Source organism: Bombina bombina, chromosome 3 (genome assembly GCF_027579735.1).
Source record: "Bombina bombina isolate aBomBom1 chromosome 3, aBomBom1.pri, whole genome shotgun sequence".
In the NCBI taxonomy this organism is placed as follows: Eukaryota; Metazoa; Chordata; class Amphibia; order Anura; family Bombinatoridae; genus Bombina; species Bombina bombina.
In genome coordinates, this window is record NC_069501.1 from 616,266,199 (window position 1) to 616,283,698 (window position 17,500).

The 17,500-nt window shown below is 40.0% G+C and overlaps 1 protein-coding gene across 1 annotated transcript in view; it reads right to left on the minus strand.

Annotated features, from left to right (window-relative positions):
- Positions 1-17,500, minus strand: part of ADGRB2 (adhesion G protein-coupled receptor B2) — a 540,900-nt gene that overhangs the window by 133,224 nt on the left and 390,176 nt on the right. The window contains exons 14-16 of the mRNA XM_053707236.1: positions 15,972-16,098; positions 2,672-2,775; positions 2,170-2,272 (exon numbers count right to left, since the gene is read on the minus strand). Of these exons, the coding sequence (XP_053563211.1) occupies positions 2,170-2,272; positions 2,672-2,775; positions 15,972-16,098 (334 nt within the window). The remainder of the gene's footprint in view (positions 1-2,169; positions 2,273-2,671; positions 2,776-15,971; positions 16,099-17,500) is intronic.

Here is a 17,500-nt window from a genome sequence, read left to right on the forward strand (position 1 = left end):
TTCTGCACTCCCTGTATATTTCAAAATTGCTTATATTTAAAATTAAATGCACCCAAAAATATTTAATTTATACCGTTCTATACCTTTAAAGACTCAGGAAGGTGCAGGTAAGGCTTTAACTGCTTTTCCCCAGCTAGTCATATAAAATCATGTTTGAGGTGTGAATGTTATATGATCTTCTATGAGAAAAGTGTCTAACCTCTTCCTGAGCCTGCAGACTGCAGCTTACTATAATAGTGTTGTTCATTGTAAGGGGAGTGGCTCTATGCACTGCTCAAAGAGTTAAAGGGACAGTCTATAATAGAATTGTTATTGTTTTAAAAGGAGGGATAGATAATCCCTTTATTACCCATTCCCCAGTTTTGCACAACCAACACTGTTATATTAATACACTTTTTTCATCTGTGATTACCTTGTATCTTAGAACCTTCTTCCAGCCCCCTGATCACATGACTGTGACTGTTTATTTCCTATAGCATTGTGTTGGGCTAAATCTTAAATAACCCCCTGTGCCTGAACACAGTGTTATCTATATGGCCCACGTGTACTTTCTGTCTCTTTGTGTTGAAAAGAAATTTAAAAAGCATGTGATAAGAGGCAGCCCTCAAGGGTTTAGAAATTAGCATATGAGTCTGCCTAGGTTTAGTTTCAACTAAGAATACCAAGAGAAAAAAGCAAATTTGATAATAAAAGTAAATTGGAAAAATTATTAAAATTACATGTCCTATTTGAATAATGAAACTTTAATTTTTACTAGAATGTCCCTTTAAGTGCTAGGGAGAATGCTGACACTTAAAAATGAAGAGATAAATGGTGCCTATATCAGACCTGATAAATACCAGCATTCACTAATTTGTATATTCACTTATATCAAAGCAACTTATGTTTTTAAATGAAGTTCATTTCATTAGTTATGTGCAGGACTAGACCATCGGGAAAAAATGAGCACACTAGGAATAGGCAAAGCAGTGCAGTATTTACAGTGTTACAACTTATTATAACACACCAGGCACACACCTTTAAGGAATAACCTAGAAGAGGAGACTTCCTAATGAACAAGACCACAGTCCTAACAACCCCAATAATTAGGCCAGAGTTGACTATGCATGTCAACATGCCAATATGACATATCCCAGACTGGTCTAGTCATAAGAACATATTACAGAAGTCAAAATATGGCTGGTATTTAGTAGCAACTGTAATCTCTAGTGCATTCACTAGGATGAAAACAAATCGCAGACTACTTTACACCACATAGCAAGAAAAATTAACCCAGCAAGAAGGGTTAGGGTACCTAAAGGGGAAATAGAGGAGTCCTGAAGACATCTGGGAGGATTTTTACTCTTCAAAGAGGATCATACTATATACTCACCATTGCCAATTCATATGATCTCCTGAGAGACACAGAAGATCACCATATTACTCATATAATCTCTTTTCACCTAATAATTCCTAAAAGTACTCCATATAACCATTTTTTATGACACCTTCTATTGCTTTACATTTTCTCTCCCTATTATTTTCTCTCTAGTTCCCCCAACTGCATCATGCAACCTTTCCAACTTAGTTGTTCCATTTAAACTTGCCAAATACATTTTGTTAAAGGGACAGCAAACACCTTGTAATTACAAGACATTTCTGTTGTGTTGATATAAAATAACATCAGCCAAGTCTACCAAGTCTAAATGTTGTAAAACAAATTAACTTCCTTTTTACTGCAACTGCTTTTCAGTAGTCAAACTCTACCCAGAATTTGTCTTATTTGGAGGGGCCAATCTGGGCTTTAATTTGCAAACAAGGCTAGTCACAGTCATAATATTACTATAGAATGAACTGTTTTGCAATTATTATCAGTTAATGCATATTAGAGACAGATATGTAGTAGGGTTATAGTTTTGAGAAGTCAGCAAGGGACATTTTAAGTTCTGAGAAAGAGAAAATCCTCAATTTTCAGAGATGTTACATGAAATGGGACAACATATACTGTATAATAGTACTGCAAAGTTGTTTTATTACGCATAACTAAATATTTTATATAAAAATCTCAAGGTGTTTACTTTCCATTTAATTTTAGACACTTTTCCCTCTAAAACATTTCTCCTAGGTTTCTCCAGGTAAAACAAACTAGCAAAAAGAATACAGTGCTCCTGCTGGTAAGACTTCACTCACCTTACTAAGTGCCTGGGACTGTCCTGTGAGTATTAAAATGTTGGAGGCAAGGATGGACAGGCAGAAGTTGAGAAGAATAATAGAGCGTTCAGAGCGGATAAACCTAAAACAAGAGGGACACAACATGAGAAAAACAAGTATAGAAAGTGTCAGGGTGATAATGGACAATATGAAAATGTTCATTTTAATTATTTGTTCATTTGTTGTTGTTTTTTTTTTTAAGATCTTATTTTAATTGACTGGGCTACCTAATGCAAGGAGGTACATGAACTAGCTAAGCTACTACAGGTTCCTCCAGTACCACCAGGTAGGTCCCGTATTATTTTGGTGAATTACTATGTTTAGATGGTCAAATGAAAATCTTTAGTTTTCGTTTAGTCATCTGGCAAAGTTAATAAAATGATCCCACCACAAATTCATATTTTACTTTATGAAAAAGATTTACTAATGTTTTAAGTCTAAGAATGGTAAGATTTGACTCTCACTCAATTTAATAACTTACCTCCAAAATGCAGCATATACTGCAAGCAGGATCAGCAGTGCCATGCAGGATACAGCACAGCCTATCATCAGGGGCACAGATGGAGATCCACTTACATCCATCACCTGTAGAAACACCAATGTCTTAGCTCAATGAGAGGTTTCACATCTGCTCATAGAAAAAAAAAATAATAAAACTCAACAAAGTGTAAACCCACTGAGATGTGTCACAAGCTGGGACAAAACTCATTCAGGTTGCAAAACATTAATTCAGATACAAGGCTGGCCGCTGGATTGGCCTACCAGGAGATTTCCTTTTGGACTGGAGCAGCTGTGACTGGTCAGCTACAATTTAAGGGGGTGGTGCTGCTGGAAAGGTAAATGCAGCATATCATCTCTCTTCTTTTTCTCCTCTGACCTATACATATTAAGGTCACAACGTAATTCCTTGTAAGTATTTTTTGTAGACTATGTGCCATTTTAGAAGCCCTCTTTTAAATGGCTTCTAGTGTCACACTATTTTTGAGTGTCTTCTCCTGGATCTCACTATACATCACTGGTTTTCAAACCTGTCCTCAGGCCCCCCCAATTAGGCCAGGTTTTGAGGATATCTAAACTAGAGCACAGGTGAAATAATCAGCTGATTAGTAAACATGCGGCTAGATTACAAGTTGTGCGTTAGGGTAAAAAAGCAGCGTTAAGAGGTCCTAACGCTGCTTTTTTACGCCCGCAGGTATTACGAGTCTTGAAGGTTTAGGGGTACCGCACACTTCTTTGGCCTTACCGCAAAACGATTTATGTAAACTTCGTAAAGTCTTTTTTCTATGGGACATCCATCGCACCGGTATTACGAGTCTGTCCTGGGAGGCCAAAAAGTGAGCGGTACACCCTCTACCTCCAAGAGTCCTAACGCATTTAAAAGTCAGTAGTTAAGAGATTTATGGTACAACGCCGTATCATAAAACTCATAACTAAAGTGCTAAAAAGTACATTAACACCCATAAACTACCTATTAACCCCTAAACCGAGGCCCACCCGCATCGCAAATACTAAAATAAAATTTTTAACCCCTAATCTGCCGCTCCGGACACCACCCCCACCTACATTATATTTATGAAACCCTAATCTGCTGCCCCCAAAATCGCCGCCACCTACATTATATTTATTAACCCCTAATCTACCGCCCCCCAATGTCGCCGCCACCTACCTACACTTATTAACCCCTAATCTGCCGCCCCCAACGTCGCCGCCACTATAATAAACATATTAACCCCTAAACGGCTGCACTCCCACCTCGCAAACATTAGCTAAATATTATTAACCCCTAATCTGCCGTCCCTAACATCGCCGCCACCTACCTACATTTATTAACCCCTAATCTGCTGCCACCAACGTCGCCGTCACTATATTAAAATTATTAACCCCTAAACCTAAGTCTAACCCTAAACCTAACACCCACTAACTTAAATATAATTTAAATAAATCTAAATAAATATTCCTATCATTAACTAAATCATTCCTATCTAAAACTAAATACTTACCTGTAAAATAAACCCTAAGCTAGCTACAATATAACTAGCTTAGGGTTTATTTTTATTTTACAGGCAAGTTTGTATTTATTTTAATTAGGTAGAATAGTTATTAAATAGTTATTAACTATTTAATAACTACCTAGCTAAAATAAATAAAAAAATTACCTGTAAAATAAAACCTAACCTAAGTTACACTAACACCTAACACTACACTATAATTAAATAAATTAATTAAACTAAATACAATTACCTAAATTAAATTAAATTAGCTAAAGTACAAAAACAAACAAACACTAAATTACAGAAAATAATAAACAAATTACAGAAATTTAAACTAATTACACCTAATCTAATAGCCCTATTAAAATAAAAAAGCCCCCCCAAAACAAAAAAAACCCTAGCCTAAACTAAACTACCAATAGCCCTTAAAAAGGCCTTTTGCGGGGCATTGCCCCAAAGTCATCAGCTCTTTTACCTGTAAAAAAAATACAAACAACCCCCAAACAGTAAAACCCACCACCCACACAACCAACCCCCCAAATAAAATACTAACTAAAAAAAATCTAAGCTCCCCATTGCCCTGAAAAGGGCATTTGGATGGGCATTGCCCTTAAAAGGGCAGTTAGCTCTTTTGCCGCCCAAACCCTAATCTAAAAAATAAAACTCGCCCAATACACCCTTAAAAAAACCTAACACTAACCCCCTGAAGATCGAGTTACTGGGAGACATCTTCATCCAAGCCGGGCAAAGTGGTCCTCCAGACGGGCAGAAGTCTTCATCCAAGCCGGGCAGAAGTGGTCCTCCAGACGGGCAGAAGTCTTTATCCAAGCCGGGCAGAAGTGGTCCTCTAGACGGCAGAAGTCTTCATCCAGACGGCATCTTCTATCTTCATCCATCTGGCACGGAGCAGGTCCATCCTCAAGACATCCAACGCGGAGCATCCTCTTCTGGCGACGACGAAAACAGAATGAAGGTACCTTTAAGTGACGTCATCCAAGATGGCGTCCCTTAGATTCTGATTGGTTGATAGAATTCTATCAACCAATCGGAATTAAGGTAGAAAAAATCCTATTGGCTGATGCAATCAGCCAATAGGATTGAAGTTCAATCCTATTGGCTGATCCAATCAGCCAATAGGATCGAGCTCACATTCTATTGGCTGTTCCAATCAGCCAATAGAATGCAAGCTCAATCCTGTTGGCTGATTGGATAAGCCAATAGGATTGAACTTCAATCTTATTGGCTGATTGCATCAGCCAATAGGATTTTTTCTACCTGAATTCCGATTGGTTGATAGAATTCTATCAGCCAATCGGAATCTAAGGGACACCATCTTGGATGACGTCACTTAAAGGTACCTTCATTCTGTTTTAGTCGTCGCCAGAAGAGGATGCTCTGCGTCGGATGTCTTGAAGATGGACCCGCTCCACGCCGGATGTTTGAAGATAGAAGATGCCGTCTGGATGAAGACTTCTGCCAGTCTGGAGGACCACTGCTGCCCGGCTTGGATGAAGACTTCTGCCCGTCTGGATGACCACTTCTCCCGGCTTGGATGAAGACGTCTCCCTGTAAGTCGATCTTCAGGGGGTTAGTGTTAGGTTTTTTTAAGGGTGTATTGGGTGGGTTTTATTTTTTAGATTAGTGTTTGAGCGGCAAAAGAGCTAACTGCCCTTTTAAGGTAATGCCCATCCAAATGCCCTTTTCGAGGCAATGGGGAGCTTAGGTTTTTTTAGATAGCATTTTATTTGGGGGTTGGTTGTGTGGGTGGTGGGTTTTACTGTTGGGGGGGCTGTTTGTATTTTTTTTTACAGGCAAAAGAGCTGATTACTTTGGGGCAATGCCCCGCAAAAGGCCCTTTTAAGGGCTACTGGTAGTTTAGTTTAGGGTAGGTTTTTTTATTTGGGGGGGGGGGCTTTTTTATTTTAATAGGGCTATTAGATAAGGTGAAATTAGTTTAAATTTCTGTAATTTGTTTATTATTTTCTGTAATTTAGTGTTTGTTTGTTTTTGTACTTTAGCTAATTTAATTTAATTTAGGTAATTGTATTTAATTTAGTTAATTTATTTAATTATAGTGTAGTGTTAGGTGTTAGTGTAACTTAGGTTAGGTTTTATTTTACAGGTAAATTTGTATTTATTTTAGCTAGGTAGTTATTAAATAGTTAATAACTATTTAATAACTATTCTACCTAGTTAAAATAAATACAAACTTGTCTGTAAAGTAAAAATAAATCCTAAACTAGATACAATGTAACTATTAGTTATATTGTAGCTAGCTTAGGGTTTATTTTACAGGTAAGTATTTAGTTTTAAATAGGAATTATTTAGTTAATGATAGCAATATTTATTTAGATTTATTTAAATTATATTTAAGTTAGTGGGTGTTAGGTTTAGGGTTAGACTTAGGTTTAGGGGTTAATAACTTTAATATAGTGACGGCGACGTTGGTGGCAGCAGATTAGGGGTTAATAAATGTAGGTAGGTGGCGGCGATGTTAGGGACGGCAGATTAGGGGTTAATAATATTTAGCTAATGTTTGCGAGGTGGGAGTGCAGCGGTTTAGGGGTTAATATGTTTATTATAGTGGCGGCGACGTTGGGGGCGGCAGATTAGGGGTTAATAAGTGTAGGTAGGTGGCGGCGACATTGGGGGCGGCCGATTAGGGGTTAATAAATATAATGTAGGTGGCGGCGATGTTGGGGGCAGCAGATTAGGGGTTCATAAGTATAATGTAGGTGGTGGCGGTGTCCGGAGCGGCAGATTAGGGGTTAATAAGTATAATATAGGTGTCTGCGATGTCGGGGGCAGCAGATTAGGGGTTAATAAGTGTAAGATTAGGGGTGTTTAGACTCGGGGTTCATGTTAGGGTGTTAGGTGTAGACATAACTTTTATTCCCCCATAGGAATCAATGGGGCTGCATTACTGAGTTTTACGCTGCTTTTTTGCAGGTGTTAGACTTTTTTTAGCCGGCTCTCAATGTTGATTCCTAAGGAGAAATCGTGCATGAGCACATACAGCCAGCTCACTGCTGACTTAAGCAGCGCTGGTATTGGAGTGCGGTAATGAGCAAAATTTTGCTCAACGCTCACTTCTTTTCTTTTATGACGGGTTTCTGAAAACTCATAATACCAGCGCTGCAGGTAAGTGAGCGGTGAGGAAAACTGCTTGTTAGCACCGCATAGCCTCTAACGCAAAACTCGTAATCTAGGTGATGGTTATTAAGCTGCTCTCACTGAAGGTCATCCTGAAAATCTGGCCTGTTAGGGAGGCCTGGTGACACATTTAAAAAACAATGTTGTAGATAATCATTTCATACTCTGAAGAGGATTCATGGAAGAAAATGGGATGTAGGGTGCCTATATAAGATGAATCTGTCATTTATTTATTTTTACAAACTAATATAATTTAATTCTGAAAATATAAATAATCCAGATCCCACCAATATAAATATTGTGGGAAGGAGTATCACAGTAATCCCCTTGAGAAATGGTATGTGTGCATTCTACACACTCAGTGGAAAATAGGGCTGGTCTTTTGCCAGGGATGGTTTTTATTGCCAGTCCGGCCCTGTTCAGATGTGCAGGTTATCACACTTCATCTCTCTATAACAATGAAAACTAACATGTTTAAATGATAGGAAAGTCAAAATTAAACTTGCAAGAATCAGATAGAGCATGTCATTTTAAGATACTTTTAATATCACTTTTATTTTCAAATGTGCTTTGTTCTCTTGGTATCCCTTGTAAAAGAATACGCACATATCCTACACTAGTGAGAGCTAGCTGCTGTATGGTGCCTGCACACATTTGTCTCTTGTGATTGGCTAACTAGATGTGTTCAGCTAGCTGCCAGCAGTGCAATGCTGTTCCTTCAGAAAGGATAACAAGAACATGAAGCATACTTGATAATAAAAGTAAATTTGTTTAAAATTGCATGTTCTTTATAAATTGTGAATTACATTTTGGGGTTTCCTGTTCCTTTAAATAGAACTTTAGGACAGATTGTCATATATTCCTGACATTCTGAGTAAGTGCAGCTCAGTACACTGTGTGATAGAAGCAGCTTTTCCTCTCTCTCTTTGCTGACCTTCTGCCCACCTTGTCGGCTGGGTACCTACTAATCTTGCTTGCTCAAGTCATAGCAAAATATCCCTCTCTGACAGAAAGGGGGCTAAGATAAACTGAGACACTTTTATTACCACCCTCAATGCCAACGCCAGAAACTCACATGGAGGCGTCAACAGTATTAGAACCAAAAGTATAAGAAAGAGAGAATGCAGAAGAGTGGAGCAGACAAAAGAAACAGTGACGAAAGAGAAGGCTAAAGTGTAAAATAAAATAAAAAAAAATTGAAACAAAGGAAAAAATACATGAAGAACCAGTGAGGGAAAAAACTATTTAGAAGAGTTAGGAAGTGAAAGAACTCTGAAAAGCGAACCAGTTTTATAAGTAGTAGGTCTGTTCTGCACTTGGTTTAATATGTTAGAATTATAAAGAAAAAGAAAAAGAAAAAAAAAGTTACAGATTTGAAGAAATTGAATGTTATGGGAGATTCATTCCAAATACTATACAAGAACAATTCTTGGCTAAAATACAGGAATACAAAATGCTTAGACACTGAGTGCACTACAAATAAATGAATACTTAAACACTTAGGGGACGAATTATCAAGCTCCAAATCCCCTGTTTCCGCGCGAGCCAAAAGACTGCTGCTGCTGCATAAATTGTCTGCCTGCTTTGAGGCAGTGGACAGAAATCAACCCGATCGAATATGATCGGGTTGATTGACACCCCCTGCTAGCGGCCAATCTGCAGGGGGCGGCATTGCACAAGCAGTTCACAAGAACTGCTTGTGCAATGATAAATGCCGACAGCGTATGCTGTCTGCATTTATCAATGTGCGGCAGACATGATACGCTACATTGTATCATATCCACTCGCACTATAGATAAATTGGCCCCATAATGAAAAAACATAATTTATGCTTACCTGATAAATTTATTTCTCTTGTAGTGTATTCAGTCCACGGGTCATCCATTACTTATGGGATTATATCTCCTTCCCAACAGGAAGTTGCAAGAGGATCACCCAAGCAGAGCTGCTATATAGCTCCTCCCCTCACACGTCATATCCAGTCATTCGACCGAAACAAGACAAGAAAGGAGAAACCATAGGGTGCAGTGGTGACTGTAGTTTAAATTAAAAATTTAGATCTGCCTTAAAAGACAGGGCGGGCCGTGGACTGAATACACTACAAGAGAAATAAATTTATCAGGTAAGCATAAATTATGTTTTCTCTTGTTAAGTGTATTCAGTCCACGGGTCATCCATTACTTATGGGATACCAATACCAAAGCTAAAGTACACGGATGATGGGAGGGACAAGGCAGGAACTTTAAACGGAAGGAACCACTGCCTGTAGAACCTTTCTCCCAAAAACAGCCTCCGAAGAAGCAAAAGTGTCAAATTTGTAAAATTTTGAAAAAGTATGAAGCGAAGACCAAGTTGCAGCCTTGCAAATCTGTTCAACAGAGGCCTCATTCTTAAAGGCCCAGTTGGAAGCCACAGCTCTAGTGGAATGAACTGTAACTCTTCCAGGAGGCTGCTGTCCAGCAGTCTCATAGGCTAAGCGTATTATGCTACGAAGCCAAAAAGAGAGAGAGGTATTGACCTCTCCTTTGTCCAGAGTAAACGACAAACAGGGAAGAAGTTTGACGAAAATCTTTAGTTGCCTGCAAGTAGAACTTCAGGGCACGGACTACGTCCAGATTATGTAAGAGTCGTTCCTTCTTTGAAGAAGGGTTAGGACACAGTGATGGAGCAACAATCTCTTGATTGATATTCCTGTTAGAAACTACCTTAGGTAAGAACCCAGGTTTAGTACGCAGAACTACCTTGTCTGAATGGAAAATCAGATAAGGAGAATCACAATGTAAGGCAGATAACTCAGAGACTCTTCGAGCCGAGGAAATAGCCATCAAAAACAGAACTTTCCAAGATAACAGCTTAATATCAATGGAATGAAGGGGTTCAAACGGAACACCTTGAAGAACTTTAAGAACTAAGTTTAAACTCCACGGTGGAGCAACAGTCTTAAACACAGGCCTAATCCTAGCCAAAGCCTGACAAAAGGCCTGAACGTCTGGAACTTCTGCCAGACGTTTGTGTAGAAGAATAGACAGAGCAGAAATCTGTCCCTTTAACGAACTAGCAGATAAGCCCTTTTCTAAACCCTCTTGTAGAAAAGACAATATCCTAGGAATCCTAACCTTACTCCATGAGTAACTCTTGGATTCGCACCAGTATAAATATTTACACCATATCTTATGGTAAATTTTTCTGGTAACAGGTTTCTGAGCCTGTATTAAGGTATCAATAACCGACTCCGAGAAGCCACGCTTTGATAGAATCAAGCGTTCAATCTCCATGCAGTCAGTCTCAGAGAAACTAGATTTGGATGATTGAAAGGACCCTGAATTAGAAGGTCCTGCCTCAGAGGCAGAGACCATGGTGGACAGGACAACATGTCCACTGGGTCTGCATACCAGGTCCTGCGTGGCCACGCAGGCGCTATCAGAATCACCGATGCCCTTTCCTGTTTGATCCTGGCAATCAGTCGAGGAAGCATCGGGAATGGTGGAAACACATAAGCCATGTTGAAGACCCAAGGGGCTGTCAGAGCATCTATCAGCACCGCTCCCGGGTCCCTGGACCTGGATCCGTAACAAGGAAGCTTGGCGTTCTGGCGAGACGCCATGAGATCTAGTTCTGGTTTGCCCCAACGATAGACCAGTTGAGTAAACACCTCCGGATGGAGTTCCCACTCCCCCGGATGAAAAGTCTGACGACTTAGAAAATCCGCCTCCCAGTTCTGTACGCCTGGGATGTGGATCGCTGACAGGTGGCAAGAGTGAGACTCTGCCCAGCGAATTATCTTTGAGACTTCTAACATCGCTAGGGAACTCCTGGTTCCCCCTTGATGGTTGATGTTAGCCACAGTCGTGATGTTGTCCGACTGGAATCTGATGAACCTCAGTGTTGCTAACTGAGGCCAAGCTAGAAGATCATTGAATATTGCTCTTAACTCTAGAATATTTATTGGGAGGAGTTTCTCCTCCTGAGTCCACGATCCCTGAGCCTTCAGGGAGTTCCAGACTGCGCCCCAACCTAGAAGGCTGGCATCTGTTGTTACAATCGTCCAATCTGGCCTGCAAAAGGTCATACCCTTGGACAGATGAACACGAGAAAGCCACCAGAGAAGAGAAACTCTGGTCTCTTGATCCAGATTTAGTAGGGGGGACAAATCTGAGTAATCCCCATTCCACTGACTTAGCATGCATAATTGCAGCGGTCTGAGATGCAGGCGCGCAAATGGCACTATGTCCATTGCCGCTACCATTAAGCCGATTACTTCCATGCACTGAGCCACTGACGGGCGTGGAATGGAAAGAAGGACACTGCAAGCATTTAGAAGTTTTGAAAACCTGGACTCCGTCAGGTAAATTTTCATCTCTACAGAATCTATAAGAGTCCCTAGGAAGGAGACTCTTGTGAGTGGTGATAGAGAACTCTTTTCCACGTTCACCTTCCACCCATGCGACCTCAGAAATGCCAGAAATATCTCTGTATGAGACTTGGCCCTTTGAAAGCTTGATGCCTGTATCAGGATGTCGTCTAGATACGGAGCCACCGCTATGCCTTGCGGTCTTAGAACCACCAGAAGTGAGCCCAGAACCTTTGTAAAGATTCTCGGGGCCGTAGCCAACCTGAAGGGAAGAGCTACAAACTGGTAATGCCTGTCTAGAAAGGCAAATCTTAGGTACCGATAATGATCTTTGTGAATTGGTATATGAAGGTAGGCATCCTTTAAGTCTACCGTGGTCATGTATTGACCCTCTTGGATCATGGGTAGGATGGTTCGAATAGTTTCCATTTTGAATGATGGAACTCTTAGGAATTTGTTTAAGATTTTTAGGTCCAAGATTGGTCTGAAGGTTCCCTCTTTCTTGGGAACCACAAACAGATTCGAGTAAAACCCTTGCCCTTGTTCCGTCCGCGGAACTGGGTGGATCACCCCCAATACTAAGAGGTCTTGCACACAACGTAGAAATGCCTCTTTCTTTATTTGGTTTGCTGATAACCTTGAAAGATGAAATCTCCCTTGTGGAGGAGATGCTTTGAAGTCCAGAAGATATCCCTGAGATATGATCTCTAACGCCCAGGGATCCTGGACATCTCTTGCCCAAGCATGGGCGAAGAGAGATAGTCTGCCCCCCACTAGATCCGTTTCCGGATAGGGGGCCCTCTCTTCATGCTGTCTTAGGGGCAGAAGAAGGCTTTCTGGCCTGCTTGCCCTTGTTCCAGGACTGGTTAGTTTTCCAGCCCTGTCTGTAACGAGCAACAGGTCCTTCCTGTTTTGGAGCGGAGGAAGTTGATGCTGCTCCTGCCTTGAAATTACGAAAGGCATGAAAATTAGACTGTTTGGCCTTTGACTTGGCCCTGTCCTGAGGAAGAGTATGACCCTTACCCCCGGTAATGTCAGCAATAATTTCTTTCAAGCCGGGCCCGAATAAGGTCTGCCCTTTGAAAGGAATATTAAGCAATTTAGACTTAGAAGTCACGTCAGCTGACCAGGATTTAAGCCATAGCGCTCTGCGCGCCTGGATGGCGAATCCGGAGTTCTTAGCCGTTAGTTTGGTTAAATGTACAACGGCATCAGAAACAAATGCATTAGCTAGCTTAAGTGCTTTAAGCTTGGCCATAATCTCATCCAATGGAGCTGTGCGAATGGGCTCTTCCAGAGACTCAAACCAGAATGCCGCAGCCGCAGTGACAGGCGCAATGCATGCAAGGGGCTGTAAGATAAAACCTTGTTGAACAAACATTTTCTTAAGGTAACCTTCTAATTTTTTATCCATTGGATCCGAAAAAGCACAACTATCCTTCACCGGGATAGTGGTACGCTTAGCTAAAGTAGAAACTGCTCCCTCCACCTTAGGGACCGTCTGCCATAAGTCTCGTGTGGTGGCGTCTATCGGGAACATTTTTCTAAACATCGGAGGTGGGGAAAAAGGCACACCGGGTCTATCCCACTCCTTGCTAATAATTTCTGTAAGCCTTTTAGGTATAGGAAAAACGTCAGTACACACCGGTACCGCAAAGTATCTATCCAACCTAAATACTTTCTCTGGAATTGCAACCGTGTTACAATCATTCAGAGCCGCTAATACCACCCCTAGCAATACGCGGAGGTTCTCAAGCTTAGATTTAAAATTAGAAATCTCTGAATCCGGTCTCCCTGGATCAGATCCGTCACCCACAGAATGAAGCTCTCCGTCCTCATGTTCTGCAAATTGTGACGCAGTATCAGACATGGCTCTCACATCATCAGCGCGCTCTGTCCTTAACCCAGAGCTATCGCGCTTGCCTCTTAATTCAGGCAATTTAGATAATACCTCTGTCATAACAGCCGCCATGTCTTGCAAAGTGATTTGTATGGTCCTCTCTGATGCACTTGTCGCCACAATATCACGCGCCCCCTGAGCGGGAGGCGAAGGTACTGACACGTGAGGAGAGTTAGTCGGCATAACTTCCCCCTCGTTGTCTGGTGATAATTTCTTTACAGATATAGATTGACTTTTATGCAAAGTGACATCAATACAATTAGTACACATATTTCTGTGGGGCTCCACATTGGCCTTCAAACATAGTGAACAAGCAGATTCATCTGTGTCAGACATGTTTAAACAGACTCGCAATGAGACTAGCAAGCTTGGAAAAAACTTTCAAGTAAATTTACAAGCAATATAAAAAACGCTACTGCGCCTTTAAGAAGCACAAAAAAAGACGTCACAGTTGAAATCTTCACAGTAAATGTATTAAGTTAGAAGAGTATTGCACCCACTAGCAAATGGATGATTAACCCCTTAATACCCAAAAACGGATAATCAAATTAACAATTAACGTTTTTTGTTTTTTTTATCACAGTCAAACACACTGTCACAGGTCTGCTGTGACTGATTACCTCCCTCAAAATGACTTTTGAAGACCCCTGAGCTCTCTAGAGATGTCCTGGATCAAGGAGGAAGAAGCAGGAAGACTGAAACTGAATTTTTACTGCGCAAAAAAGCGCTAAAATAGGCTCCTCCCACTCCAATTACAACAGTGGGAAACCTCAGTTAAACGCTTCTATGTAGAAATAAACAACAGCCATGTGGAAATTTTCATGCCCCAAAAGATTTATCACCAAAGTACCTCACAAAAAAACGAATAACATGCCAGTAAACGTTTTAAACATACACTTTAAATGTTAGATGGTGTTATTAATAAGCCTGCTACCAGTCGCTTCTACTGCAGTTAAGGCTTATACAATACTTCGGTATTAACAGTATTTTCTTAGCCAAATTCCATTCCTTAGAAAATTACTTATTGTACATACATTCATCAGCCTGATACCAGTCGCCGCTGCATTTAAGGCTGTACTTACATTACATCGGTATCAGCAGTATTTTCTTAGTCAATTCCATTCCTTAGAAAAATAATTTACTGCACATACCTCGTTTGCGGGATTCCCCGCATTCTATTCCCTTTCTGAAAGTTACCCCACTCCTCAGAATGTGCGAGAACAGCCAGTGGATCTTAGTTACTTCCGCTAAGATCATAGAAAACTCAGGCAGATTCTTCTTCTAAATACTGCCTGAGAACAAACAGCACACTCCGGTGCCATTTAAAATAACAAACTTTTGATTGAGGAAATAAACTAAGTATAAAAACACCACAGACCTCTCACAACGACCTATCTAGTTGAGTTGCAAGAGAATGACAGGATATGACGTGTGAGGGGAGGAGCTATATAGCAGCTCTGCTTGGGTGATCCTCTTGCAACTTCCTGTTGGGAAGGAGATATAATCCCATAAGTAATGGATGACCCGTGGACTGAATACACTTAACAAGAGAAATTGGCCCCCTAAGGTGCTTAACTATGAAAAGCCACACTCTGCCTACAAGGTTAACAGAGTTATTGGCCTAGAATTACTACAGGCTCATTGAAGGTTAGGTGCATTATCCTGGCAAGCTCATTGATTTTAGCAAAACAGTAAAGGGGGAGTGTCTTGTTCAATGAATTGTATAAGACACGATATGAACTTGTTTTTTTATATATCATACTAGCTGTAGGATAATATCTTTAGCTGCACTAATGCTTACACTCCAATCTAGCGCCTTTTTTTTTTAACCAACAAAGCACATGCTTCACATTATCTTATTTCAGGATAAAGGAATGAATTAAAAGAATCAGTGGGAATGGATCTCAAGAAAGATCAGAAAAGCCATAATTGTAATGTGTCATGAACTGAAAAGGGTTGGCACAATTTTGTGATGCAGTTTTTGCTGCATTTAAACTTGTAGCTAATTTTATCCGCTCTAGTCAATCCAGCTAATTATAGAGTACGCTGCTGTTTAAATATATAAAATTTAACACTATTCATAACATATACATATATATATATATATATATATATATATATACACAATAATTATATAACAATCAACATAATAAGAACACCAATTTATATCAGACTCTGATAAAAAAATACAACTATATCAATTGCATAATTCTATACACTGCTTTTGTGTATAGAAGCAATTTACATCTTTGTATAGACTTTGAATATAATAAAATAACATATCAACACTATTTTGCACTCACCACTTGCCCAAGTTCTAGGATGGCCTGCTGTGGATTTGTAGGAGGGCTATGGTAGTATATAATGTATATATTCCTCAACTCACCAGTTCCTTTGGCAATTGTGCCAAGATGGCAAAGGTGGAAAGCTGGTCGCAAAGGCATTTGGTGAGAGACGATTGAGATGGCAAAGTTTGGCAGCTCTCAGTGTCCCAATTCCCAGTAGAAGCATCGCTGAAAGACAGAAGCAAAGAGCATTTGAAGTCACCTTTCAGACTAGGACCTGATGGAAAATGTGGGCATGCTGCCTATATCTCTAAATAGGACGAAGGGCTGCCAAGCAGGCTGTGTACATCCAAAGCAAACACAGCCTGTGTGCAGCTCCGTGCTGGTGTATGGAGTATCTGAGTGTCTGTGTGTGGGTGAAATGCAAGCAGAGGGGTGAGGGAGAGAGAGAGAGAGAGAGAGAGTGTGTGGGGGTGAGAGAGAAAGACAAAATGAGGGGGAGAAAACAATAGAGAAGAAGGTAAGGCTTACAAGTCAAGATGGATTGGTTAAAAATATTCTTCTACTTATTAAGTTAGCATGAGTAGAAATAAATTGGTATCTCAGTGCAGCTTTCCAGGATAAGGTTTTATGAGATTGATACTTTTGAAAAGAGTTATATGCAAACGAGAATGATGAGGTAAAGAAAAGGGAAAAAAAAAAAAAAGAGCTATCAACATGATTAGTGGAAAAAAAATCAAAGGGAAGCGAAGGGGTGGGGGGAGAAAGTGATGCTGCAAGGCAATGTTCACAAGGGATTTAACATAGTGGGAGCTGAGAAGGAAAAATGAGACATATGGAGTAGAGTTGAGAGAGACAGGAACATAGAGAGAGAGAGAGAGAGAGAGAGAGAGAGAGAGAGAATGAGAGAGAGGACAGACAACTCTATGTAAAATGATCAGCAGCATATGGGTGTAAGTGCTATTTGTGAATTCAGCGCTTGGATTCTTTGTGTTGCTGCTTTCTCAGACAACTAAGGAGTTAATCTGACTTGCTCAAAGACTTCTCTCAGATCTGCTTTGAACTGGGGAGGTTTGATAGCCAGCTGATATATTACAAATAATTACACGTTTTTACCTTTTTAGCCAAAGAAACGAATATGGAGTAAATATAGAAATCAGACACTAGCAATGCTATAAGCAAAGTCGCAAATCATTGTTGTTCCTAAGCAAGACATGGGCAGTGAGAAGCCAATATAGAGAGCTGCCAATCACTTCTCATATCCTGCTCAAGACTGGCTCAGCAATACCCCTCAGTTTTATACCTTTGTGGTTGCCAAGAACAGTTATGTAATAATAATAAGATGTGAGAATGTCTCTAATTTTCTGGGTGATTTTATATAACTAATTGTGCAAATATATATATATATATATATATATATATATATATATATATATATATATATACACACATATATATAAAAGTGTGCATATATATGGCCAGTATTTATATCACATAAAAATGACAGCTCTAGAATTTGGTTATTCTTTAACTCAAAAAGTTCTAAATACCTCCTCTACTTTGTAAAATAACATTTATTCATCAAATGAGTTGCTATAATACATGAAAGAGCAAAAAAGACAACCCCGCA